This window comes from Vombatus ursinus, unplaced genomic scaffold (assembly GCF_900497805.2).
Source record: "Vombatus ursinus unplaced genomic scaffold, bare-nosed wombat genome assembly UNPS02010304.1, whole genome shotgun sequence".
NCBI classification, from domain to species: domain Eukaryota; kingdom Metazoa; phylum Chordata; class Mammalia; order Diprotodontia; family Vombatidae; genus Vombatus; species Vombatus ursinus.
This window is the reverse complement of record NW_020950082.1, coordinates 6177196-6203870: the sequence shown is the minus strand read 5'-3', so window position 1 is coordinate 6203870 and position 26675 is coordinate 6177196. Positions and strand designations below refer to the sequence as shown.

Below are 26675 nucleotides of genomic sequence, written 5' to 3'. Positions count from 1 at the left end.
AAAAAAAAAAAAAAAGGCTAGAACCCTAACCTAACAAAAAGCAATGAAATTACTCTCAGGATCATGGCAAGAAATATGGAATGACACAAATAGGGGGAAGGATAAAAGATGAGAGCAGATAAATTAGCAATATATCCTAAGCAAGTCTTACTTGAAGTTTAAAAAAATATATACCCCATCTCCACTTATTTATTTTTGGCCAAATTAAAAAGAGAGTGAAGAATAAAGACCACAAATAGTTGAATTACACTTTCCATCCCCATAGGAGAGGGGTAGGCAGTATGCCAGGTTCTGTTACAAAATAATGACTCCCTCATTTTCCAGATAATGAAACTGGAACCCAGAGGGATTAAAAGGCTTTCCCCATGCTTCTAATTGAGTTCAAGATGGTTCTACTGCAATATGGACCAAAGGAAATTAAGTGATAAGTAGTAGAGTAAGAGTAAGCAGTAAATTGGTATCCAAATTCTGTGACTCCAAAGGCAAACAAGTAGTCACCCTGGGGTTTGAACTTAGCTCTCCTATCACTCCAAATCCACTATTCTTTCCATTACAAGATATTGTTTCTTCACATGGGCTGGTTAATAGGTGGTTAAAGAGAAAACAAAGCGAAAGGAAAGGAGTAATTCAATTAAAATGTCCAGCTCCAGGGAGCTAAGAAAATTACCAATAAGTAGTCCCAAGTTCAAAGAGAGAAATCTATGAAATAATACATCCAAGGGGCTAGGAAAGAAGATGTGTTCTGAGCAGGTTCAAATCTGGGGGTTTTGGGAGTGTGTGTGTGTGTGTGTGTGTGTGTGCGTGAAGTGGGGTCGACACAGAGCAGGATCAAAAAAAAAACAAACAAAAAACCAACATGAAACACAGGGGAAGCACAAGGCATCAACTATTGACAAATTGTTTCAGACAAAGAATTAGACAGAGGAAACATATGGTATTGGGTGACCTTGATAGCCGTCCCCTCCCACCCAAAGTTCTGCAAAAGGTGACCAAGCTGGGGATTTTGACATCCTAGCTCCTCCTAGAATGTCTCCCTATAGCTCGTGGCCATGGCTTGGTGGCATTGTGTTGATGGAACACTTCCAACAACATCCAGATGCACAGGCTGTAACATCAGCTCGCCTTCCCTACCACCCACCTTGCACCCTCCTCGCACAGGCGGGGAGTACAACCTGACCCTAAGGCTTCTGATTTTGTATCGGAAGCAGAATCACCTCCTGCTCTGCTTCAGAGATGTGGCTAGTGCACCCCATTCTCTGACAATCTCCCTTTCAATTTCAACTAACAACAGAGAAAAGACAGAAAGAAAGCTGTAATATGTTTTATTAAATGTCAAGGAAAAATTGGGCTTCATCCAAGAATCTACTACTCGGATAATTCAGGAATAATATTTTAAGGGAGAAAATGTGTTTTTGATTCTCCACAATTTTTCCAAGGGTTGCAACAGGAAAAAGGTAAGTCTTACTTTGGGGCTTTGATATATAAACCTGCCCAGAAACAAAATTTCAGGTAATTCTTAGAGACTTAGCCCTTAGGGGCCTTTAATATGTAAATCAGTGGAGATCTTCAGGAAAGCCTGGATAAGATTCAAAACTCTGAATCTATAATGGGATGTTCATGTAAATCCTGCACGGCGCTGGCAAAACAACAGTGAGCTGTTATATTCTGAAACTATCTCAAGGACTGTAAGTCAGGATCATTCCGGAAGTAGGAGGAAATTTCAATATTGCACAGGACTAGCAAAACACCTGCAATGCTGTTATTATCTGCAATAGTCTCAAGAGGTGTGAGGACAAATTCAAGAAGAGACATTAGAAACACACAAATGTTGATGTGAATCCTATATCAGAGCCATTATAGAGAAAACATAAAGGTAATTAAGGCTTTGACTGGATTAATAAATGCCCAGCAGCAAGGCCATTTTGATAGACAACAAAAGGTCACAAATGAGCTTGGGGTGAGTGGGAAATAATTTAATATAAAATTTCTATACTAGATAATAAAACAAAACCAAGAAAGGATGATCAAAAAGAGGAATTACTTGAATGTGGTTGTCACAAATAATGAATAAATGAGGCAACAACAATAAGTAGTCTCAAAGAAACATTCCCATGAAAGGTCAAGAAAGATTAAAACATCAAAGATCTTATTGAAATAATAGAAAGAACAAGAACAGTGATGAGTGCTGCAGACAGGTGTCTGCCCAACCCCTTAGTTTACAGATGAGGAAAGAAAGGCCCACGGAGGTTATTTAATGTTGAGTATCATCATTTTTTTTAATACATCAAAATTTAGTTTTTCTTTTAAAGTGCCTGTGTATTTAAAATACTGGCAGTAGAATTCTCTTTAGTGTTTTGTGTCTGGGTCTGAAAGACCATCTGTGTTTAACACTAGGAATGAATTAACTATGGTGAAATAAGGCAGATCATAGTTTTATTGGACAAGACAAATAGACAAATGATGTGGGAAAGTATGATAAAGAAAGGAACAAATTAAAAAATTATGACCTAGAATTTCCAAGAATTCCACTAATAAAAGGAAATAGGATACAATTTGGATAAATTGACAAGACTGAACTATATACCTAATATAGAAGGACATATAGAAGTTTAAAATGGGAGGCTGGGGGTAGGGGGAAAGGGTAGGGAGTGGAGAGAAGTATTATGCACCAGCTGACTCCAGAAACATCCAGAAGTCACAGTCATGATTTCAGATAAAGTTGAAATTAAATTAGAACGCATAACAGTTGGCAACTATATCAGCACTAAAGGATCCAATGATGACTAAAGTATACCAATATTAAAAATAGGAATAAATAGGAAAAAGCAGCTTAATTTTATAGGAAAATATCTTCATCTGTCTATACTTTCAAGTTATGAAAAAGATAATTGACTGTATGATATGTTCATATGTTTGAGTCAAGAGCACCAGAACTCATGCATGAATTGAAGACATGATCATGGAAATGGAAGGGACTTTAAAGGTCATTAAACCCAATCCCTTATTTTACAGGTGAGGAAACTGAGGCCCAGGGAGGTTATCATTTTTTTTAATACATCAAAATTCAGTGTTCCACTTTTCTTAAATATCACCCAATTCTAGTCACTTCTCTTTGGTTTGTGCTTGTCAACCTACACTTCATACCAAAGTATATTCATTCAACAGTACTTTGGGCCTTTGCAGCGGGTATGACAGCAAGGTACAAATGGAATGAGTTACACGATGCAGGGCCACAAGGAGCTTGCAATAGAGTTTGGGAGACAACTACCAGCATAGATGTGCAGTACAACATTAAGGCATGAGGTGAATTTGTTCCCACAAAGATGATGAGGGATATCAGATAGGGCAGAGTGATGAAGCAAGTGGAATTAACATGAAAAGTCTTCCTGAAATAAGTCTGGAGTGGAACTTGAGATAAAACATCACACCTGTCAGGACATGGATGGATGTCGAAACCAGGACGAGCTTAGGGAGAAAGTCAAGCAAAAAGGCCTGAAGTTCTGAAAAAAGTTGTCTCTAGAAACAAGGAGCAGATTCACTTTTACTGATAGGTTGATTAAAGTCTTCGTCCTCTGTAGACTTCAGTGTCCTTGTAACTAGAATGTAAGCTTTTCAAGGACAGGCAATACTGACTGACTCTGTCACTTGTATTGGGTTCTTTAGATCTGAAGGCAGCATATAAGTAAACTGCTATTCAATAAATCAAGTAGCTTCTTATTATAGAGATTTTTTTAATCTGTTGAAACTGCCTTACAAAATGTGCTCAGAAGTTTTAACTGATAAAATTAGAAAAGTTAATGCAGATAGATTTTACGATACACATGGTACAAGAATCTAGACATCACATAATCTCTCACAAACTCCTGAATTACATTACAAATATTTATGATGATTGTTATTGTTACACTCAATATTTCTGTAGCTCTATATTTCCAGAGTGCTTCATCATTTTATTACTATTATTCAGATTTGGATTGAAAAGATTTTTCTAGGGCAATATACAAAAAGGGAATTTTTAACAAAACATTTTAAATTACATTATTTACAAGGTAAAAACCCAAACATTATTTACACATTCCTAGTCTACTGACAGTTTTCCTTTTCAGTCAGATTCTATTTATTTTCCCACATCCCATTTCAGCAAAAACAAACATGAAAATCACTGCAAGTAAATATTTTCACCTGCTTCTTCACTTTCTTTGTTCTTTGTTTTTCCTCCTACTTTTTGTTACTCAGATTTGCTTTTCCTCTTATCTTCCCAATGGCCTCAGGTCCATAATTAGTCCTCTGTGACAGTTCTTTTATCATGTCTATTTCATTGCTAAATTATTCATTGTTGTGACTATATTGTGCCTTAATTCCAAAATATATTGATTCTTCTCCCCATTATTTTGTAGTTTCTATAATCTTTCTGTATGTGCAAAACCTTAGATGTTTCTGACATTTCCTACTCCCAGGAGGCTATTGCCAGAGTGTGTCTAACAATCAATTGTTTCTGTTTTTCCCCCACATCAACATGTCTTCATTCCTGTTCTTGTGCCTTTACTCATTCAGTTTTTTCCTGGAATGCCTTCCTCCCTTCTCATTCTCCAAGCATACCTTGAACTTTCTTCCAAAATGAATGGATGTGCTCCAATAGCTCCCTGAGTAATTTTATCTTTTTTCTCATATTCTCTTTGCTTTTTCTACTGAGCATTTATAAAATTCATGTTATGTCATGCTTTTGCTTTGTAATTTTCTTCTGTTCTTTTAAGTGAGCATGCTTTATTTTCTATTGTGCCCTTTATATACTCATTCTATATTTAACAACTTCCTTTCACTTTAGAGCTCTTCCTCTCATAGTATTTCCATCTTGTAGTACTCTTCACTTACTAAGACCTCACTCCCATACTACTCTGTATTTATTCCTGGCTGTCCTTTACAGTATTGGATGCACCATCTTTTATGTCCCCTGACACACTGATCTAGGAAAGTCTATATGCTCCTTGCTTCTCATTTCTACTTTCAGACCTTCCTTCTGCTACCATCAATGAGCAAACTCTCTTCCACTGAGGTTCATTCTTTCCAAATGTATGACCCAATCCAGATCCTAGTGGTTATTATCTATAAGTCCCCAGTTCATTCTCCCTCTTTTCATAAGGCTTTGAATACCTGGCTCACAGTCTTCCTTTGCACCCCAAACCCTGACTTTATACAAGGTATCATCAATCTGTATGCTCTTTCCCAATCGTTTCTCAGCTTCCTCAATTCTCTTGACCAACTTCCTCACTCCATCACAGCCACGAACAGGGACTGTTACACTCTTTATCCTCATATATGCTCCATTTGCATTATCAAGAATCTGAAATTCTTTCACCTACCCAAACATATGACTATCTCATCCTTCCATTGTCTTACTTTTCCTAAAACTATTCTTTGTTCTCACTTTGAATTCTAGTCTGTCTACCCTTGGTCCTCTCTCAGGCCATCCCTCTACTTTAGCTTTACTTTTTTTCTCTTCTCGATTTTGACTCTCTAGTTAACCAGTGCAGTACTACTCTGTCCTCTACTCTTCAATACCCGACCTCACCCTTGTCCTTTGGACAGTAATATCTTGTCAAACCCCAACCACTATTATACCATCCACCCATGTCTTATACTCTGAATATGCTACTGAATGGACCTAGAGGAAGTCAAAATAAATTATTAAGAATCACACAGTTTTTTTTAAAAATGCTATTTAGCTTAGCTTTAACTTTAACTTAGCTATTGGTATTCTAAATGTGAGATCCTTGTCCAATGAAAAATGAGTATATCTGTCATTGAAGAAACTGAATTGTATCAATCTTGACAGTATAAGTGGCACTAGGAAACAAAAGAACACTGTAGTTAAATGGATGGCTCACAGACTCTCCTTGGAGCAAGAAATAAAGGAGTAGGTGCAGTTGGTTATATTGTATGCCAAAAAGCAAAAAACAAATATATAATTTCATGAGGCATTTTTGTCTCATATTGTAGTGCTCATGATAAATATTTGAAAAAAGAAAATAACTGCAGTTTATGCATCAATATCTGTGACTGAAGAGGTAGAGAAATTCTCCAAAAAACCTAAGACCCTTCAAATTTAATGAACATATAATTTGATATTCAGTGAGTTTAGTACAAAGAGGTTAAAATGATGAGAAATATAGATGAGAAATAAGAAGCAATAAAAGCTTTCTAGGATACACAAGAGCCTCATGCCCATACATCATTAACAATTTCTTTGAAAAAAGAATCAGAGGGCACTGGAATAGTGAGCACTGAATAACATGGCAAAAGTTAAACTGATTCAATTTTATCAGTCAGAAGACTATTCTTTATTAACATTAAAGTTAATCCTGAATTAGCTTGCAATTTACATTTATACTTAGACTTTCTAGGGCAAAGATAAAAATTAGTAAAAAGCTAGAATAAAAACAAGAAAAAGATGGGGTATAAAGTTAAAACAAATCTATCGTGCTCTATTTTAAAAAGTTATTAAAGATAAAAAAAGGATATGGATAGCAGAAACAACATAAATACAGACTACAATAATTTCACATATTAGTTAAATCAATTTATAATCATTTCCATAACAAGGAGGCCAAAGTAAACTAAACAGCATCTTAGAAAGCAAAAACTTGATTTGTTTGTCAAATAGATATGGCAAACACAAACAATACCACTTTAGAATTTAAATTCATTTTAAAATGCTAATGGAAAAACATGATGGAAAATTATGAACAATATTGACTCATAAAACAAAGAAATAGTATAAGGTAAAACCAGTTTAAAGATACCTTGGCAAAAAACCCAAACGAGCAAAGTCATCCAGGGGCACCTAAAAATAAAAATGAGAGGAGGACAACACACAGAAGAAAAATAGAAAGCATCTGCATAGGAAACTCTTTTTACCGTCTAGGATTCCAATATCATAGTGCCAGATATGTTTACAGAGGCAGACATGACAATCAAGAAAACAGAGATGGGAAAAGAAGCTGGATTAGCCTAGCTGATATATAGGGGAATCTGTACAAGATGAACCATAATTGTGAAGCTTTTGAGGGATGTACCCAGAAAGTACTTTAAGAAGGGTAAGATACCAAAGACATAGAAAAAAAAGTATTAACACAGAAAAGTAACTGAGAGATCAACAACTCCCAACCTCTATACATAGTCTCCCATGCATGTGAAATTCTTATGAAAAGACTCTGTGCATGAACCAAGAACATCCTCAATGAGGGCATTAGCAGGAAATAGATAATTCTATGCAAGTGACATTCCTCATAAGAACACAGCTTTAGCATCCCACAGTTTATTAAAAGCTGTACGGAAAACAAGAAAGGGATACCATCAAGACACATAAGGACAAAAAATAAGATTGGGTGGTCTTGTGGCGAGAGTGAAGAATAACTGTTAAATTGTCCGTGTACAAGAGAAATACAAGAATAAGATCATACACTTGGTGTCAGAAAGACATGTGTTCAAATTCTGATTCAGAAGCTCACCGAATATGTGAACCTAGACAAGTCACTTAATGTGTGTCCTAGTTTCCTCATCTGTAAAATGAAGATTCTGGACTCACTTGCTTCTGAGGTTCCCTCTAGCGGTAATTCTAAGATCCCAATGGAAAAAAACATAAAACCCAGAAGTTTGCTACATACTAGAAACATTTAAAACACAAAAACAAATTCTGAGTGAAAATAAAGGGTTGGGACAAGTTTCCTTTGTTTTAAGCAATTCCCCCAAAATCCCTCAAAACAAAATCCCAAGAGTTGCAATAATGGTTTCAGAGAGGGTAACAATAAAGTATGACAATATCAAGACAGAAATCACTATAAAGTACATTATGCTTAGAGGCATCATGAGCAATGAAATATTATTATCAAATATCTATGTACCAAGTGGTATAGATCCCCGTTCTCAAAGGTAAAGCTAAGAGAATTACAAAAAAGACACTAATAATAACACAATAATTGTAGGGGTTTTAATATTCTTCTTTGGAGATGGATAAATCTAATAGAAAGAAAAAGAAGGCAGAAAACGGAACTAAACTGTTGGAAAAATTAGATTTGAAATACAAACAATGAAATACAAACAAACACTTACTGAATGTGAATAATAAAAAATAAACTTTTGCTGGATAGAAGAGGAAATGCTTATAGAGCTTAGGGCAACAATTCAGAGGGGGAGGAAAGCATCAGGCCTGAGGGAAAGGGAATTTAAAAACCAGCTGGGGCTAATTCTCTCCCATAGGAGGTTATGTGGGGTAGGGATCAAAGCCTGGAAAAGCCAGTATGCCATTAGCAAAATTTAACTGTCTACAAAGCCAAGAATTGAGCCAGACATTAAGGGATATTCTTTTCTTTTTTTAATTAGGGATATTCTTAACCAACCAAGGAATTGGAATGACCAGAAAATTTGAAAAGATTCTGAGATAATCAATTTTGGAAGGGGTATCAAAAAAAAAAACAAAACCAACAACAACAGCGAAACACACTATCGGTGCCACTGTGAATCAGCACAACTACTATGGAAAGTAATTTGAAATTGTGCTAGGAAAAAGTGACTAAAATGTTTATATCATTCAATCCAGAGATTTCACTGCTAGGTTTATGTCCCAAGAAGGTGCAAGACAGAAAGGCTCAATAAAACCAACAATTTCATGGTAGTAGTTTTTGTGGTAGTAAAGAAGGATTAAGGCATGGCTAAACAAACATGTACATGAATGTAATGATCTATCATTTCTCTGTAACTTACAAATATGAAGAATACAGAGAAACATGGGAACACTTAGATGAACTGATTCAGTGTGAACTGATTCAGGAAAACAATATACACAATGATAAAAATAATGATACTAGAAAGAATTGGGGGGGGAAACCCCTAAGGCTCTGTAATTACAATGACCAAAGCTAGACAAACGAAAAAAAATTTTTTAAATGTGCCAAGGGTACTTTCCTCTTTTCTTTGAAGAGCAAGAGACTTAGGGTATAGAACGTTGAATATATGATTAAATTCAGCTAGTGTGTTAGTTTTGCTGAATTGTTTTATTTGCTCCCCACCCCCCACCTTTGTTACAAGAGGTGGCTTGCTGGGTAAGGAGCAAAGACGTATATATTCAGAAATTAAAGAGATAGAGAAACAAAACTTCTCAATTTTTAAAAAAGGTTTTAAAGAATACATTTCTCAAAATAAAAACACACAAAAAGAATGCAAATTTTAAATAACCACACATTGAAAATTTTGTCTAAACCTCTAATTATAAGAGAAATGCAAATTAGGATAACTCTGAGTTTTCATCTCACAGCCAACAAAATGGCAAAATATAACAAAAGACAGAAATATTTAATGTTGTGGGGATCCTGGGAACACAAGCATGCTAATACATTGCTATGGAGATATGATTTGGTCTAACTACTACTAAATACAATTTGGAATCATAAAGAAAAGTGACTAAACTTTTAACATGTTGAATAAGTGATCGTATGAATGGGTATATACCTTCAAAAGGGTCAAAGACAGAAAGAAAGATGTCAAACATACCAAAATATTCATAGTTCTCATTTATGTGGTAGCAAAAACCTAGAAACAAAGAGGATGTCATTGGGGAATGATTAAATGTACACACACATATTGTATATGAATGTAATGGAATAAAATGGTACCATAAGAAATTATGAACTTATGAAATTCAGAGAAACATTAAAAAAGACTTGTATGAACTTATGTAGAACAAAGAAAATAAAACAATATATACTTTTGGTATATAAATGAAAACAATAATAAAAGGCATCTGAATTCAGAATAAATTTAGATTTAACTTCAGTAAATAATAAAAATATTTCACTCTGTTAAACTGAGGGGTGGGGAACCATAGGTGAAAAATGTTGAATATACTGTCCACTGTTATGGTCAATGTCTCTTGGTTTTACTTGAATTTTTCCTTTTTACAAGAGATGCTCTGGGAGTAGAAAGTACATGGGGGAAATGACTGCTGTGTAAAAGAAAAAGTACCAATAAAACTTTACAATAAAATAAAATGGAAAAAAAAGTCTAGGCAGGGGAGCAAGCAGTTGACCTTAAGGAGGCCCACTGGCAAATAATGGCAGACACTGCCATAAAGAATGAAATTAAGGGGAAGGATTATGATCTCTTTAAGGCCTTGGGTCTAGAGAGCAAGGAATAAGACAAAATTCGAAGTAAAAGGCAAGAAACCAAACAAGTCAGAGACTCAGTTACTAAAAGTGGAATATCAGGATGATCTAGACAAAGGTATCAAACATGCAGCCCACGACAATCTCAAGTGTAGCCAGAACAAGATTAAAATGTAGTTCCTATCTGATTTTAATGTCCTGATACATTAATACAAAAAGAAATAGATAAACATGGTGGTTTTCAAAGTCAATATGTGGCCTCCAGGGATCCTTATATATAGTTTAATGACCTCTGTGTCTATCTGAATTTGACACCACTGCCCTACAACACTGTTCCATGTTATCCAAGTGACCTAACCTTTCCCATTACCGTTAGCTAGAGAAGAGAAAGGATGGCAAGAGCTGTGTTTCCATAACAACATATAATAGCAATTGAGGACAGTTGGGCATAGAATGCAACTGTTTTCTTAGTTTGGTGGCAAAAGAGTAAAATGAACTTTTCTCATTCACACTCAAGGAACTAAAGAGAGCATGTTGTGTCAGTGTACATGCCTAAGAATTTACTCACCTTGCTAATTTTTAAGTAGTGGCAGAAATTCAATATTATTTATTATCAATTCCCTAAGGAAGTGGAGGTTAAGAAGAGATTGGCAAAGTTTTTATTTTTAAAAAATAAATAAAAGTAGTTGTAAGAAACAGTTATGTTTTGAACAGGCCAGAATACAGTGCCAATGCAAAGCAGGTTTTGTCGCTGGCAGATATACATGTAATATGTAATACTATATGTGTGTATGTGTAAGAATGTGGACCTTGAGGGTATATTTGTCCTCTTACCTTAGCTTTTGTTGTTGCTGAATTTTAAAGGCATGACAATCAGGGAGGATTTGGGGAGCAAAATGGGTTTCATAGTCCCAGAATCCACAAAGCTTCCATGGTCTTTTTGTACCCCCAGAGTACCTAAAATAGATTTAGGGGGCATAGGATACCAACCATGATTTAAACAGAAATTGTAAAGAATTTTCTAACCCTAAGTCAGCTAATCACCTGGAACTATGGACTTTGAATCAACACTAAATAGAGGCAAAGCTGTCAACCTGTACTTATCAGGAAAAGGCTTTCTAGTCACTGAACCTTAACAGAGGGGACTGAGATGTCTAGCAGATGGCCCTAAAGAGCTGAAGCCCAGAAGATGGTAGCAAAGAGAAGCTCAGCAACCAGCAACACCCACAAAAGAGACTTTATAACAAGTACAGAGACAGTTCACTCAGTAGAAATATTGTACCAAAGGCAGCTAGGTGGTACAGTGGATAGAGCTCCAGTCTTGGAGTCAGGAGGACCTAAGTATAAATCCGGCCTCAGACACTTACTAGTAGTATGACCATGAGCAAATCACTTAACCTCGATTGCCTCATCAAAATATATATACATATATGTATATATATATCACACACACACACACACACACACACACACACACACATATAGTACCAGCAGAAAGCAAAATTCCATTCATCACCAGAATATATTGGCAGTCTTGTAGCACTGAAGGTATGAGTTTCCGTGGCTATGTTTGTTTTTTGCATGTGTATCCTTACCCACCGTGTGGGCACGTGAGGAAAACTGAGAATGTATGTAACGTATGCAAATGGGTGAATCTTTTCTTGCCACTTTCTTTGGTATACTTTTTTGATTGAATCATTTGTTTTGACTGGCTAGGTCTATTGCTGATTCCCAGTTTGTGGTCCCAGGCAACTATCTGATTTCAAATTAGAAAATTCTTTGCTATTTCTCCTTAACTTTGGTTCAGGACCATATGTTGCCGAATTGGATTTCAAGAACACAAACAAAAAAAAAATTTTTTTTAAATAAAAAAAATTTTAAAAAAAGGTTTAAAAAAAAACACAAAGAAAAAATCCATAGAAACCTTGTACAATCTGGGACTATGAAGTCCATCTTTCCCTCTAGACCTTCCTTGATTGGCATGACCATGAGGTTAAGTAAGAATAAAAATTAAAATGAGCAAAACCATTGCAAACACCTTCCTTCCTGCTCCACATTCATTTCATTATTATGTATCTGCCACCACCACCCCTCCCCCAAACTTAATTTGGCAATATATTTTGGCCAGCACAAAATTTTGCTACCTTCCTAGCTATATAAAGGGAAAGGATATATTTACTGGGTAATGAGGGTATTCAGTGAAGAACATGATTAAAAAACAGGAGACAGATTCCTACAACTCAGCTACTTTTTAACATTCCTTACAATCTCTTTTCAATCTCTTTATCTGTAAGTAGGTTAAATAACCTGATTAAGGGGCAGCTAGGTGGTACAGTGGATAGGGTGTAGGCCCTGTAGTCAGAAGCACTTGAATTCAAATATGATGTCAGACACTTACTAGCTTCATGTCCCTGGGCGAGTCACTTAACCCTGTTTGCCTCTGTTTCCTCATATGTAAAATGTGCTGGAGAAGGAAATGGCAAACCACTCTAGTATCTTTGCCAAAAAAAACCAAAACAAAACAAAAAACCAAAATGGGGTCATGAAGAGTCAGGCACGACTAATTGACTAAACAAAAACAAACCTGACTGAAATAGCAATAAATATCGAATAGGATGCTTACTCTGTCTTTCTGTTGTCTCTTAATGATAGAAACTCTTCCTTGATGCCTCTGATCAGAATATTGAAAAACCAAGATATTAGGAAAGCAATTATGAAAATTTTAATGAGGTACTCTCCCACATTTTCAATTATCCCATGGTCCCATGTATAGTCACAGAATCACAGAAAATACATTTTGATTAATTTTAGGACTAGAATTTAGGACTAGAACCTTAGCTCTCCTTATTGTTCAAATAAAGAAACTGAAGCTTGTAGAGATCAAGTGGTTTACTAAAGGTTATTAAAAAAAAAAGTCATGGCTAGTTTCCAAATCACTTAGCTTCAAGGTCAGTGCCTTTTTTTTTTTTAACTAAGCCAAAATGTCTGTTAGAAATCATCTAGGCCAGCCCTTACTTTACACATTAATCTCTTCTACAAGATCTCAGATTCTGTTCCATCTGACCAATCCCTCCAGGTTTTTCATTCACAAGTCAATATGATGAGGAGCTAGGTAAAATAGAATGGATCATTCCTGATCTGAGGCTAAATTGTTTTATTCTAGCAGAGATGACAATGACTAGACTATAGACTTTTCTCATCATCTTTTGTAAGAATGAGTCTATTAGATGAATTGTACCCCACTGCTCTTTCAAAGGCCTGTGACAAAGTTTCTTAAGGTTAAATTCTGAGCCTTCCTAAACCCCAAGATCAAAAACAAAACAAAATACAAAAAAACTTATTTTTTAAATTTGCAAAATAAATAGATCTCTAACCATCAGCCTCATCATTTACCCCTATCTACTGTAATGCAGAAGGCTATAGGGTTTGCCTCTCCCTTATATTCACTTCTAAATACTTTTTAAAAAATTGAGTGATCTTCAGCAACTCAGAGCATTTAGTCCTTCAAAAAGAAGGTTCTTGGGGAAAAGACAGTTAAATTAAGTGAAAACAGAAAACTTAAAGAGCTCCCAAATAAATACATTAGCTTTACATTATGAATCAGTACTCTACAAAGTTCCATAAAATTATGTATTTATATTTAATAGTTCCTTCAATTAAACTGCCTCTGCCCAAAGTAGCTCAGTAATGAGTGTCTAAACTTCCAGAATTGCCAATCATTTTTTGATATCTATATATTAGGTTGGGGTGACAATTCTCCTAAAGTAGTCATAGATTTGTGGGTTATATGGTTATGGTTGTAGACTGCCGGCCCACAGCATATACCCCCTAGTTCTCTGATATTTCAGAGATATTTTGCCTCAAACTAGCTGTGTCCTTCAGCAAATCTCTTGATCTTTGCCGACCTCACTGTCCTCACCCATTGAATGAAGGATTTAGTCTCCAAGCAATAATCTTTTGAGAATTATGAAGAAGGGATCCTTTTGCAGGTATGGCTTGAGTTCCCATTATATGTTCTGTGAGAGGCTGTACATTTAGTAATGGAAAGGAGTGCTGCCTCTGGAATCAAATGACATGGCTTAGAATCCTTGCTGTGTTATTTACTACCTATGACCTTGGGCATTCAACTGTGCCTCTCTGCCCTAAATTTCCACAACTGTAAAATGTGGGAGTTAGACTAGATCATCTTTATGGTTCCATCCAAATAGAAATTCTATAAATGTGAAGCCGATTGAGGGGTGGTTGCAATGTCCCCCCTCCCTTTTTTTTAAAGAGAACCATGTCTTTTCACTCTATTTTCTCTAACCTCTTATCATCATGATGACTCTATGAGGGGACTATACAGAACTAGAACAGGAAGAAAGTAATATTTTATGATTATTTTGTAAGAGTGCAATCTGTGATTTCATTGGTTGGCATGGCTACTTCCTCCATCAATCAATCAACAAACAAATATTTATTAAGCATCTACTATGTGCCAGGCACAGCACAAAGTGATACTTAAACATCTTACAAAATGGTCCTCCAGAACTGCTGTGGCCAATAAATTCGCCTCAATACAGCTAACTTGATGCTGATTTTTTTCCCCCTGTGCTTATGTAATAATGGTCCTTGGAAAACAAGCAGTACATAATTGTGGCAGGACCCAAAGTCTTTCAATTTGATAGGACTTTGACCCAGCCTTCAAGGTCACCTTCATAAGAGAGGAGGTAATAGAAGAATTTAGTGGAGGATTTAATAGCTCGGGGAGTAAAATTATGTAACTTGTTTTCCCAAGAAATGGTAAGCGGTAGTTTACGAAACAAGTTCAAGAAGTGTTAATAAATGCATACCAGATCTACGACATGTTAAGACAACCTAGGGATGTTTGAAATAGCCTGCAATAAATAAGATTGAACTCGGGAATCAGCAATGGGTTTGAATTCTGGCTCGGCCACTCACTAGCTATGTGGGCTTGTAACTGCATTTCTTGGCTCGGAGGCTCGTGAGGATAAAATGAAGACAATGGGTATAATTGCATGGTAGCCCTCTGTAACTGATAGCAGGAATACAAAGAAGGAAGGGTGAGACGACTGCATAGTCTAAGCAACGGCTAAGAAAGCCTTTGACTTTTTCTCCCGTACTCCCTACTCGCCAGCAGGATTTTCACCTTGGGGAAAAGGACCACTTTCTGCAATCTTTGTCCCTCAACAGCTAACAGCCCCACGCCCATCACTTAAGCCAAAAGTCTTGGAATGCTTTCCGCAGAGTTCCAGGTCTCTTTTGCTAGAATAGGTCACTGTGACTTTTTCTTTCCTGACCACCGCCCCTAAGCCCACGCCCGACCACAGCATCAGGGGAACACAAATGTTGGGCTGCTGATTGAAGCTCTCTTTGGATTGGTCAAAGAGACACCTCCGTCACACCCCAGCTCAATCCAGGACTGGCTAGGCGCAAGCTTCCAGTCAGCCTCGACCTAGCACCGAGGGTTTGACTGTCTCTGGGAGATGGTGTCGTCACGTGGTACTCGGGCGCCCTCCGATTTGTAGCAAGCGGTGCCACGTGACGCCGAGGCTTGCGCTGGTTGGCTGATGCAGATCCAGGCTTCGACGAGATGCCGTTCAAACCGGCTGTTACTAAGAGGCATGCTCAGTTTAGCTGGGAGTACCTGGAGGATCCGATTCTCCGGGCTTTAGCGACTCCCGACACAGGGGGCGGGGAGGGGGTGGTTAGGGAGGGAAAGAGAGGGTGAAGCCCTACATAAGCATCGCGGGCAATTAAGAGGACAAGCTGAGGTGGGAGACAAGTGGTAAAGCTAGGGGAGGGCGGGTCTCGGCAGAAGATGGACCCGGCGTGACGTTCCTTCTGAAACAGATTGCCGAGATGACTTTTCCCCCCGGCTGTGGGGTGCATGTGATTTCCACACGCCGCTGCAGTATCCCGTGTTTAAAAACAAGCATACAGCCACAGTTGGAGAGTTATGTCTTAGGACGACTCCCTGCCCATCTCTCTGAGACCCTTAGGAGGATTGACCATCACCTCCAAATAAAGCCTGTGACCAGGCTTGTGACCAGGGGGCACTTTCCCCCAATCCCACTCTTTTTCTTGGTCAAACGCTAAAACCTGGACGAGCGGATGCGCACGTTTCCACTTGTCCCACCTTAGGTTAGGGTGTGCGGGCCTGCGGAGCGGGGGTGAGGTTGGTTGGTTTGTTTGTTTTCTCTTCTCGGGTCGGAAGCTCAGGCGCTCCACAGGCTGCACCGGGAGCGGGCGCCTCGGGGTTGCCTAGGTGACGGAGGAAGAAGGGTGGAGCTAGTGCCCATCCCAGCGCCGGCCCCGCCTCGCCCCGCCCCGCCCTGCCCCCGGCAGCACTGCAGCTCGGGAGCTAGCGCGCCGCCCGCCGCCGGGCCGCCGTGGAGGAAGCGGCAGAGGAAGGAGGGCGGGGAGCGGCGGCGGCTCTGGCACTGCGGGCCAGCGGCGGCGGCCCGGCGACGGCTCCTGCTTCCGCTCCCGCTCCTCGCTTCCCTCCCGGCGGCGTCCGCGGGGCTGCCTGTCCGCCGAGCGCGGTCCATGCCCAGGGCCGTCGCTAGTGCTGCTGCTGCTGCTGCTGCCGCCGCCGCCGCCGCCCAGGGGGCTGCCGCGGCCGCGAGGCGGTGGTGGGGGCGGCGGCGGCGGCGGCGGCAGCAGCAGCCGCCCAAGGACGCGGCGGCGGCGGCGGCTGCGGCGCGGTCCGGGTTCCCGGCTCGGCGGCCGTAAGTCTATGTCGGCGGTCGAGGAGGCGGCGGCGGCGGCGGCGGGGGACGATGCGCGAGTACAAAGTGGTGGTGCTGGGCTCGGGCGGGGTGGGCAAATCCGCCCTCACCGTGCAGTTTGTGACCGGCACCTTCATCGAGAAATACGACCCCACCATCGAGGACTTCTACCGCAAGGAGATTGAGGTGGACTCGTCCCCGTCCGTGCTGGAGATCCTGGACACAGCGGGCACGGAGCAGTTCGCCTCCATGCGGGACCTGTACATCAAGAACGGCCAGGGCTTCATCTTGGTCTACAGCTTGGTCAACCAGCAGAGCTTCCAGGACATCAAGCCCATGCGGGACCAGATCATCCGAGTCAAGCGGTAAGGGGCCGAGAACCCCCACCCCACCCTGGGGAGGCGGCCCCGGCCAGCCCAACCCACCCAGTGCGGTGAATGGGGGTGGGGGGGTCCTGCGGACAAGTTCAGGTCGGAAATAGAGGGGACGGGGCGGCCCCGGCCTGAAAGATCTGCAGCGGCTCCGAAAGAAGTCAGGGGAGGGGTCGCAGCGGGCGCCCACTTGAAATTTTCTCTCTGGGTGGGTTTGTGTGCCCTTGGGGGTGGGGGGGTGGGTGTGTGTGTGTTGGCCTTTGAGGATGTGTGTGTTTGTGTGTGTGGATGTGTGTGTGTGTGTGTGTGCGCGCGCGTGCATGTTGTTGGGTATGTTATGCTTTCAAGTTTGGCTTGTGCTTTGTTTCGCCAACTAAAATTTTGTCAGCCTGGGTCTGTCGAATCCTTTGAGTAAAAGAGCTGGCAAAGAGTCCAAAAGAAAAAAAAAAGTTGAAAGACTGTCCAAGGGGGGGGTTGTTTTGGAAAAGGAGAGAGAGGCGGAGAAAGGTGAATTCTGGAAAAATAGTTGCTTTTTTTTTTTTTAAATACAAGTGATTTGGGTAAAAAAAGCTGTTTCTTTTGCTGTATTTCACGACAGGATATTGCAAGAATGTTAAGGTGAAAGGGCAAGCGATTGATGCTGTTTTCGCTCTTTTGCCATTTTACATTTGTAGGGTTCAGGCTTAATAGCTAGTTTTGAAAATGATTATTACAAAATTCTGGACAGAGAAAGGGTACGATAGCTATCCGCAAGCCCTGTGGGTTTACAAATATAGCCTGAATTAGCGTGTGGGCACATAAAAAGGCTATTAGAGAATTTAAAGAAATTCGGGGGAGTTTTTTTTTTTTAACTTACAAACGAGATTTTTCTTTGCCGAATGGTTAGCAAAAAGTAAATTCATTTCTAAGACTTGTAGGGGAAGTTTCGGTACCGTTTTTTTCTGAAATGGGGATTTTCTCTTTTCTTTTTGTTTTGGTCTTTGTATAATAGGTGCTTAATAAATGCTAGTTTACTGGCTGACTTTTATCACCAACACCGTTATGAGTGTCTGGCATATAGTAGGTGCTTAATAAATGCTTGTTGGATTGAATTGAAATCCTTTTTATTTGTTCCTCTATATTGTGGACCATTTCATGCATTTGAAATACGTATTCCAAAAACCTCTGCTGTAAGATTATATATTCTAACATACTCAGTGATCTGAATATCAAACTTGCTAATTTTAAAAAAAAGTTTTTGTAAATTTTTCTGTCAGTCCAGCTTTGGACACCTTATTCTGGCATCTGCAGTCAAGTTATTTCTTCTGATTGTTATCAGTAATTAAGATTCTTAACTCTTAAGATATGCTGATAAATTTGTTAATGTACAATCTATAGTGCAGCTTGATCACTAGTTGTGTTTTCATTTGCCCTGCCATCTAGTTCAGCCTACTGTTCCCCCCCACAACCTATATGGATGTACTCAGATGCCATATACTTTAAAGAGAGCAGTAAATCTATTGTGAATACAATTGTGTCCTCTGTTGGGTTCTGTAACTACTTTGAATGGGCCAGAGCCAAGTATCCTGCATTCAGTGAGTACTCAGATATTAATTGAAAATGAGATTATCTTTAATGCAATTTGTGAGAGTAGAAAAGTAGAAGCAGTTTTTTTCAGTAACATACTCAGAATACTCAGTAGTTGGATTAAAATTTTTAAGTTTCTTCCAGAATAACAAACAAAATCAAATGATTATCTATTAAGTCTTATTCATAACTGAAAAATTTGATTCTGATTGTTTTTTCTCCCCTTACCCTTTATCTTTGAGATGGTCACTTAGCTTCCTGGAGAGGCTATATCATTAATTTCTGTGGTACACTTTAATATTAGTTTGTATAATCTATAAGGATTCACATTTTAAAAACACGGAACAATGGCAAAAACAGTTTCTAGAACAAAGTTGTCTGGTGAAATTGCCTGTTCTTATGTAGTGACTTGATGCTCCCAAGTCCTTCTTTCAAACTATATCAGATAAATGAACTTTTCTTATTATCTCTTCCATTTAGTAGCTAATTGGCTACTGTATGAAGAGCATTGGGTTGAACCTAGCTAGAGATAATTTACCCGGTAGACCTTACAGTTAGGGGAAATGACATATACACAAATAACTCAATGAAAATTAATAGGGATGCAAACATTGACCTGTGAAAGCAGGGCCTGGGAAAGGTCTTTATTAAGGAGTAGAATCAGGGAAAGATTTAAGGGGAAAACAGAATATAAGAATTCAGTAGGCAGGCGAAGACTGGAGGGAAATAAATTCTAGACTTGGGGAAAACTGAGCAAAGTCATGGAGATGGGAAAGTGCAGAAATGGATATATTTGAGTAGAGAACAGGAAGAAATCCGAGGTTGGCAGGAACTTTTAAAATACATGAAGAAGAGTAAGTAGTATAAGATTAATCTGGAAAGGTAGAATAACAATCCATAGAAGAACCAAAATGGCCAAAAAGTATCAACTTTACTCTTTAGGTAAAAGGGAGCCATTGAAGGACTTTGAGGGGGGAAAAAAAAGCCTCTGATCAGCAGGCCTAGATGTCACAAAGTCAATACACTAGTTCTTACACTTAGAAAAAAAAAAGCCCTTGAACCTTCACTCACAGCTTATTTACTCCTGTTTTTAAGGTGTAATGCTAAGTTTTCATTATCTGGTGTATAGGTTTGTTGCAAATTAAAAATTGACAGAGGGGAATGGAATAACCTTTAAAGGGAAGCACACTGAAGCAGGAAGTGACATGACAGCAAAGGAGACAGGAAGGAAATGGAACATAATCAACAAGCATTCATTGAGTGCTGTGCCAGGCTCCGGGATACACAAAGACAAAAGTGAAACAGTTCTTGCCCTCAAGGAGCTTACATTCTGGATTGTGCGTGTATGTTGTGCGTCTACATGTGCACATAAAAAATACCGAGTAATTTGGAGAAGTCACTGGCAATTGTGAGGATCTGGAAAACCACGTGGAAGGGTGATCCTTGATATCATTCTTGAAGGAAATAGCAATTTTACAAGGCAGAGGAAGGAAGGAAGGAATATATTAAAGGCATGAAAGTACAGCATAGGGAGGGGGTGTCCCTTGAAGAAGAGGAAGAAGGCCAGTTTGGCTGGATTATAGAGTGGGAAAAGGGGATGGTAAAATGTTGCTCAGTCATTTTTTAGTCATGTCTGACTCTTTTGTGACCGCATTTGGGGTTTTCTTGGCAAAGATACTGGAAAGGTTTGTCATTTCCTTCCTTATCCCATTTTACTGATGAGAAATTGAGGCAAACAGGGTTAAGTGACTTGCCCAGGGTCACACAGCTACTAAACCTTGAACTTAGGAAGATGAGTCTTTTTGAACCCATGCCTGGCACTCTATCCACTGGGCCACCTAGTTGCTGTGTTAATATGTTACTACAGATATACTCCAGAAAGTTAGGTTAGGGCCAGGTTATGAAGGTCTTTAAATATCAAACTGAGAAATTTCTCTGTGATCCTAGACCCATGCTTAGAAAAATCACTTTTGCAGGACCTTTTGGGCAAGAGGGCCTGAGTTAGGGTGGTAGATAAGAGAGTAGAGAGTGAGATATTTTATGAAGGTAGAAATGACAAGGCTTGGATATGTGAGGGAAGGGAGGCTGAGGATTCACATCCAGCTTGGGTGTCTGAAAGTTAAGGTGATATCCTTAACAGAAATAGAGAAGTTTTAATGAGAGCTAAATTTGGGGAGAAGACTAAGTGGAAAAGCAAACCTCAGTTTCCTGAGTCCATTAATATGTCATATAGCATAGTTTGATCACAGAATCATGAAATTTTAGAACTGAAAGAGATCTCAAGTGGCCATATTTGTCCCCAAAAAACTACAACCCATGCCCAAAAAAGACCCCCCCCAAGACACACCCAGTAAGTGATTCTCCAGTAGCCTCTGTTTGAAGACCTTCAATGGAGAGGAACTTAGCACCACCTGAAACAACCTTTTATACTTTGGAACATCTCTAATTGTTAGAGAGTTCTTCCTTATATTGAGCTTAAATTTGCCTCTAGTACAATTAATTTATGTTGTCTATATTTAATACTTTCTAACCCACCAGGGAGAAAAATCTGCTTCCAAGTGGTATGTGGGCTTACTCTAAATGATCCATAATGATTTTTCAAAAATGAATTTGCTCCTGTTTTTTTTTCCTCTGGGGTTAAGCAGAACAAGTTTATAATGTTGACCCCAAGTAATTAAGTTTACATTACATTGTTTACTGTGATGAAGGGCAGGATTATGTAATACATCTTAAGTGTTTTCTGTCAAAAATGGTTGAAATAAGAAAAGTTTAGGTACTTAAGCATACCTTACAAACGAACTTGCTCCATTTCATGAGAAGCAGCATGAGATAGTAATTGTCAGAGTTCTCCACTTAGAGTCAGAATACCAGGAGTTGTGTTTCTACTTTGACCTGGACCTTGTGACCTTGGCAATTTCACATAACATTCCTAAGTCTCAGTTTCCTCATCTGTAAAACAGGGGTACTAATACTTTCACTCATGGTCTACCTCACAGAGATGATGTGAGTTGAATGAATTATAAAGAATTATTTAAATGTGGGCCTTGATTATGGAGTCTTGATTAATGCTGGATAAATGAGGAACTGATGTTTTTACTATTAGCCTGAGCAGTTTCTCAGGACCATAGTCTGAGTATTTCATTTTGTTGGGCAGTTTGCCACTCTTCCATTTTTAAACACTGCCCTTGATACAGTATGGATTAGAACTGACAATGGCAATTTTGTCACTACAATTTGAAATTTATTTCCTCTTCTTAGACCTGGTCCTACAAAATCACTTCTGCCATTCTTCTAGTCTCCCAGGTTCTTAACCTCATTGTTATCCTCAATTCCTCATTTTCCCACTCTCTTGTTAATCAAATGACAAATCTTGTTATTTCTACCTCCACACCATCTCACATCCAACCCCTTCTTTCTACTCACATAGCCACAGCTTTAGTTCAAGCTCCTATTGCTTCTTGCTTAAACTATTGTGATGGACTCTTGTTTAGTTTCCCTACCTTAAATCTCCCTCCACTTCCACCCTTACTCCTTACAACTTCCAAAGTGATTGTCTTTCAGGGCAGGTATGACCACATTGGCACCCCCTGCCTTCTGAATGTCAAGTTACTATGACAGGCACTCTATGGGAGCTAAAGGAAAAAAACCCACTTGTTTTCTTATTCTGACCCCACTTTTTTTTAAAAATTACACAGTATGTATGTCTTACGGTCTCCGTTTTCTCAGCCTGTACGGTCTTGTTGAGAACACATACATACTAACAAATAATTACTATACTACAGAAGCCACTCAGTCTTTCTGTTCCTCAGGTTCTTTTTCTGTAAAATGAGGTAATTCAGTTAGATAATCTCTAGAGTAACAGCCTCATAGGACTTGAACCAAAGGCACCTCTGGGACCAGCTAGTACAACCAACTTCCTTATTTTATAGATAAGGAAACTGAGGCCCAGGAAGACATAAGTGTTTTGCCGCCAAGGTCACATAGAGGTAGTAAGTTAGAGAAAGACATTGAACTCATCCCTCAATCCAGAGTCCATCTACTAAAGAACTTAAGGAAGCCTTTGAGATCATTTCCAGATACAGTAACATAGAAGGTTTAATCTAAAAGGTAGATTTGTCTTGGGAATTGAAAGATAGGAAAGATTTGGGGTACAACGGAAGGCAGTATGACATTCTAGATGAAAGAAATAGCATAGGCAAAACCACACTGACAGGAAAACCAAAGCATCTAGGTGATGAAATGGATAGAGTTTCAGGCCTGGAGTCAGGAAGACTCATATTCCTAGTTCAGTGCCTGACACAGACACTTCCTAGCTGTGTGACCGTGGGCAAGTCACTTAGCTCTGTTTGCCTCAGTTTCCTAATCTGTAAAATGAGCTGAAGAAGGAAATGGCAAATCACTCCCATATTTTTGCCAAGAAAACCCCAAGTGGAGTTATGAAGAATCAGATATGACTGAAAAACAACTGAACAACACTAGCTTAGTGTGTGGCTGGCCTTGGAGGTAGGGCAAAGTAGTAAAGTGAGATGAGATCACAAAGGTATTTTGGGGCAGTGGGAGCAGTTGAAGGTGTTTGAGTAGACAAGGGACATGAAGGTAAGTTCATCCTGAGGAGGCATCTTTTCATTCTTTGTAGTATATCACCAGTTCCTAGAACATAAAAGCTTAATAAATACTTGTTGATAGATTGATCAAAGCTAGACGTTAGTAAGCACACTTAAGTGCATTTGGAATTGATTGCTTTATCTAAAATGTAGTCCTTAATGGGATAGTAATCTTGGAAGGAAGTCTCTAGTGGGTCATCCCAGGGATCCATCCATGGTCCTCTGATTAGCATTTTTTTTTTTTTACCAGTGATATAAATGGCATGCATATTAAGTTTGCAAACGACACAAAACTGGGAAGGGCGGTTACTACGTGGATTACAGAATCAATATCCACAAAAAAATCAACCAGTTAGAATGATGGAATGAATTTAATAGTGTGAAATTTACTAGAGATGTAAAGCCCTACATTTTTAAATAAAAACTTCACGTAAACTTATATAGATGGGAGAACTAAGGCTGGTGATGTCTATGTGGGAGAAATCTGGGGATTGTGTTAGACTACAAGTTCAACATGAGTTGATGGTGCAGGCAAAAAAGGTAATGCTCTTAGACAAAATGTCCCAGTGGAGAAACCTGATAAGGCCTATTATGGTTTACATGTCACTGCATAGGATGAGACTTGTATTCAGTTCTTTGGTAGGTACAGTATTTTAGGAAGGATATTGACAAGCTGGAAAGGTAAGGAGATTGAACATCCTGTCATACAAGGATGAGTTGAAGGAATGAATTTAGTCTGGTGAATAAAAGACCTTGGAGAAATATGGTAATGATCTTCAGATATTTGAAAGGCTGTAATGTTAGAATTGGATTAGATTTGTTCTGCTTTATTCAAGAAAGCAGCAGATGAGTATGGGTTTTAATTGCAGAAAAGGAGATTTAAGCTTGATTTAAGGGAAAAAAGCTTAAAAACAATTAGAACTGTCCAGTGCTGCTCTAAAGGATAATGGATTTCCCATCATTGGGGGTCTTCAAGCTAAGACCATATAAATAATAGTTGGGAATGTCAGAGAGAGAGAGGATTGAGCTGAAGGACTTCTGAAGTACCATCTAGCTCTGTAGTTCTGTGAGTTTGTATTTCAGGGTTTAAAGAAAATTAATCTGTTATCAGTTCGTAGGATCAGTTGCAGGGAAAGGTAGGTGGGTAGGGCTATTGTGAGAGCAGTTAAGGTCTATGGTGACATCAGTGGAAGTAGAAAGGAAAGAAAGGATATGTGAAACATTATGGAAAAAAAAATCAATAGAAGCCAAGTAGAGGTTGAAGAGTAAAGTTTTAGATGATCCTGAGCTTTTTTGCCTTTATGTCTAGGAGGATTATGGTACCATTAATAAAGCTAGAAGAGAACCTGGTTAAGTATCTGTTACTCAATTCAGTTATTGTGTGCTTCTCATGCACCAAATTTAAGACAAAGTACCTATTTTCATGAAGATTATAATATAGTTACAGGGCTAAAATACAAGCATATTTAAGAATATTAGAGAATTGCAAAGTGCTATATGAGGTTAGTAGAATATATACTAGAATTGGATCTACTCTACTGCTTCTCTCCCCTTCTCCCATTCTCCCCCTCTCTCCCATTCCCTCTCCAACTTTATTTTACATATAAGGAAACTGAGACCCTTAAAGATAAAATATGTTCAACATCACATAGCTTATACTAAAGGAGAACATTGTTGGACAGGCAATTTTAATGTGGGGCTAGCAGTCATAGCTATGCAAACAGATTTGGAAATCATCTGTGAGCAATGATGGTTGAAAACCTGACAGTGGATCAAGCGTGAAGGTAAGACTGAAATGAAAGGATTACAAAAGATCACCATCATTTTGTTTATTAGACTGTTTTACTCAAAATATTTTCCTGATCTAATGAGAAAAGTCAAGTTTTTTAAAGATACTTTTTTGCTTCACAGTATCATTCTAAGGCTTAATAATACTAACAGTGGTAATGATATAATGAAAAACATTTCAGTAAGAATGACTGTGGGGGGGGAATGTGTTAAGAGCTTTTTTTTCCTTCAGTATGTGAAAAATCGGTTCGTATAGATGCTCACTGTACAGAAAATCAATTGCAATCCCTCTTCTACTTAGTGGACAGTCTTGCAAGAATTACTTTGGCCAAAAAATTCATTACCCTGATGCCAACCTAGTAATAAAGCTCACACCAAATTTATCTTGTGCAGAAGATAAAGTTCATTACCAGTTTGGCACTCAAAACTTTTGCACTTTGGTTAAGACCTACCAGCTTGTTTGCCTTTGGCACATTGTTTGAGAAGCCAGGGTCACCTTCACCATGTGAGGAGACCTAAGAGTGGGACTATAGCATGGGCTTGTGAATTTATTATTTCAAATACTGGTTACCTACTATGTTGTAGCTTTATGTTTACTTAATTGAAAATCCTTTTTGAAAAATTGCACATATCGCTTCAATGACTATTTGAACTAAAAATATTTGTACCTGAAACTGCTATTTAGGACTACTTGTAAGAAAAATGTAATTTAAAAAAATCCTGAATTACTTGATTTTTCTTGTGTTGGTAGTCTTGTGAGGATAGCCTTTATGGAGTGCTATTATTATCCTCAATTTTAATTATCATTAAATAAAGATTTAAAATGAGCTTCTTAGAATTTAAGTTATTCTAGTTAACTGTACCAAATATTAACTCCATATTCTTCTGAAGTCATTGCTGGGGAAGTACAGTAATTGTGAAATCAGCATCTTAAGTCTTTGAAAATTTGATGTATTTAGTTACTTAATGATAATTAAGCCTGTTAAAAATATAGCTCTAATCATGCATTGCTGAAAACTCTGTCTGAATAAGCTGTTTTAAATAGATCACAACATGTAAATTAAGTATACTTTTAAATTAGGCATCCTTTTTCATTCAAAATGCTGAGCTGAGTTCAGTGGTAAAATTGAATACATACAATTATATATTGTGCTTTCTGTAGTAAGTTTAAAGTTTTAACTCACCAGAAATTAACTTTTGGATTTCTTAGTGGTAAATGTGTTGATTTGAAGTCTTTCATTTCCAAGAATCTAGTGCTGTCTATTATATTTGTGCTAAATAGCTCTCAAATTATAGTTTACTTCCTGTTTTACAGTTTATATGACAGATAGCTGATCATCTGCTCAGTACATGTTATTAAAAGTAAAAGAAACACTCTCCTATTTAAAAGATCCAGGCGAAATTATTTATTTTCAAAATGTTTTTATTCCTTCGTCTTTTTTTTCTCTTTAACCTCCA

General features: G+C 38.5%; 1 protein-coding gene across 1 annotated transcript in view; it reads left to right on the top strand.

Moving 5' to 3' along the window:
- The first annotated feature begins 16916 nt into the window (after positions 1-16916).
- Positions 16917-26675, top strand: part of RAP2A (RAP2A, member of RAS oncogene family) — a 37420-nt gene continuing 27661 nt past the window's right edge. Inside the window, exon 1 of the mRNA XM_027854140.1 lies at positions 16917-17253. Coding sequence (XP_027709941.1) covers positions 16940-17253 — 314 coding nt within the window. The 5' untranslated portion in view covers positions 16917-16939. The remainder of the gene's footprint in view (positions 17254-26675) is intronic.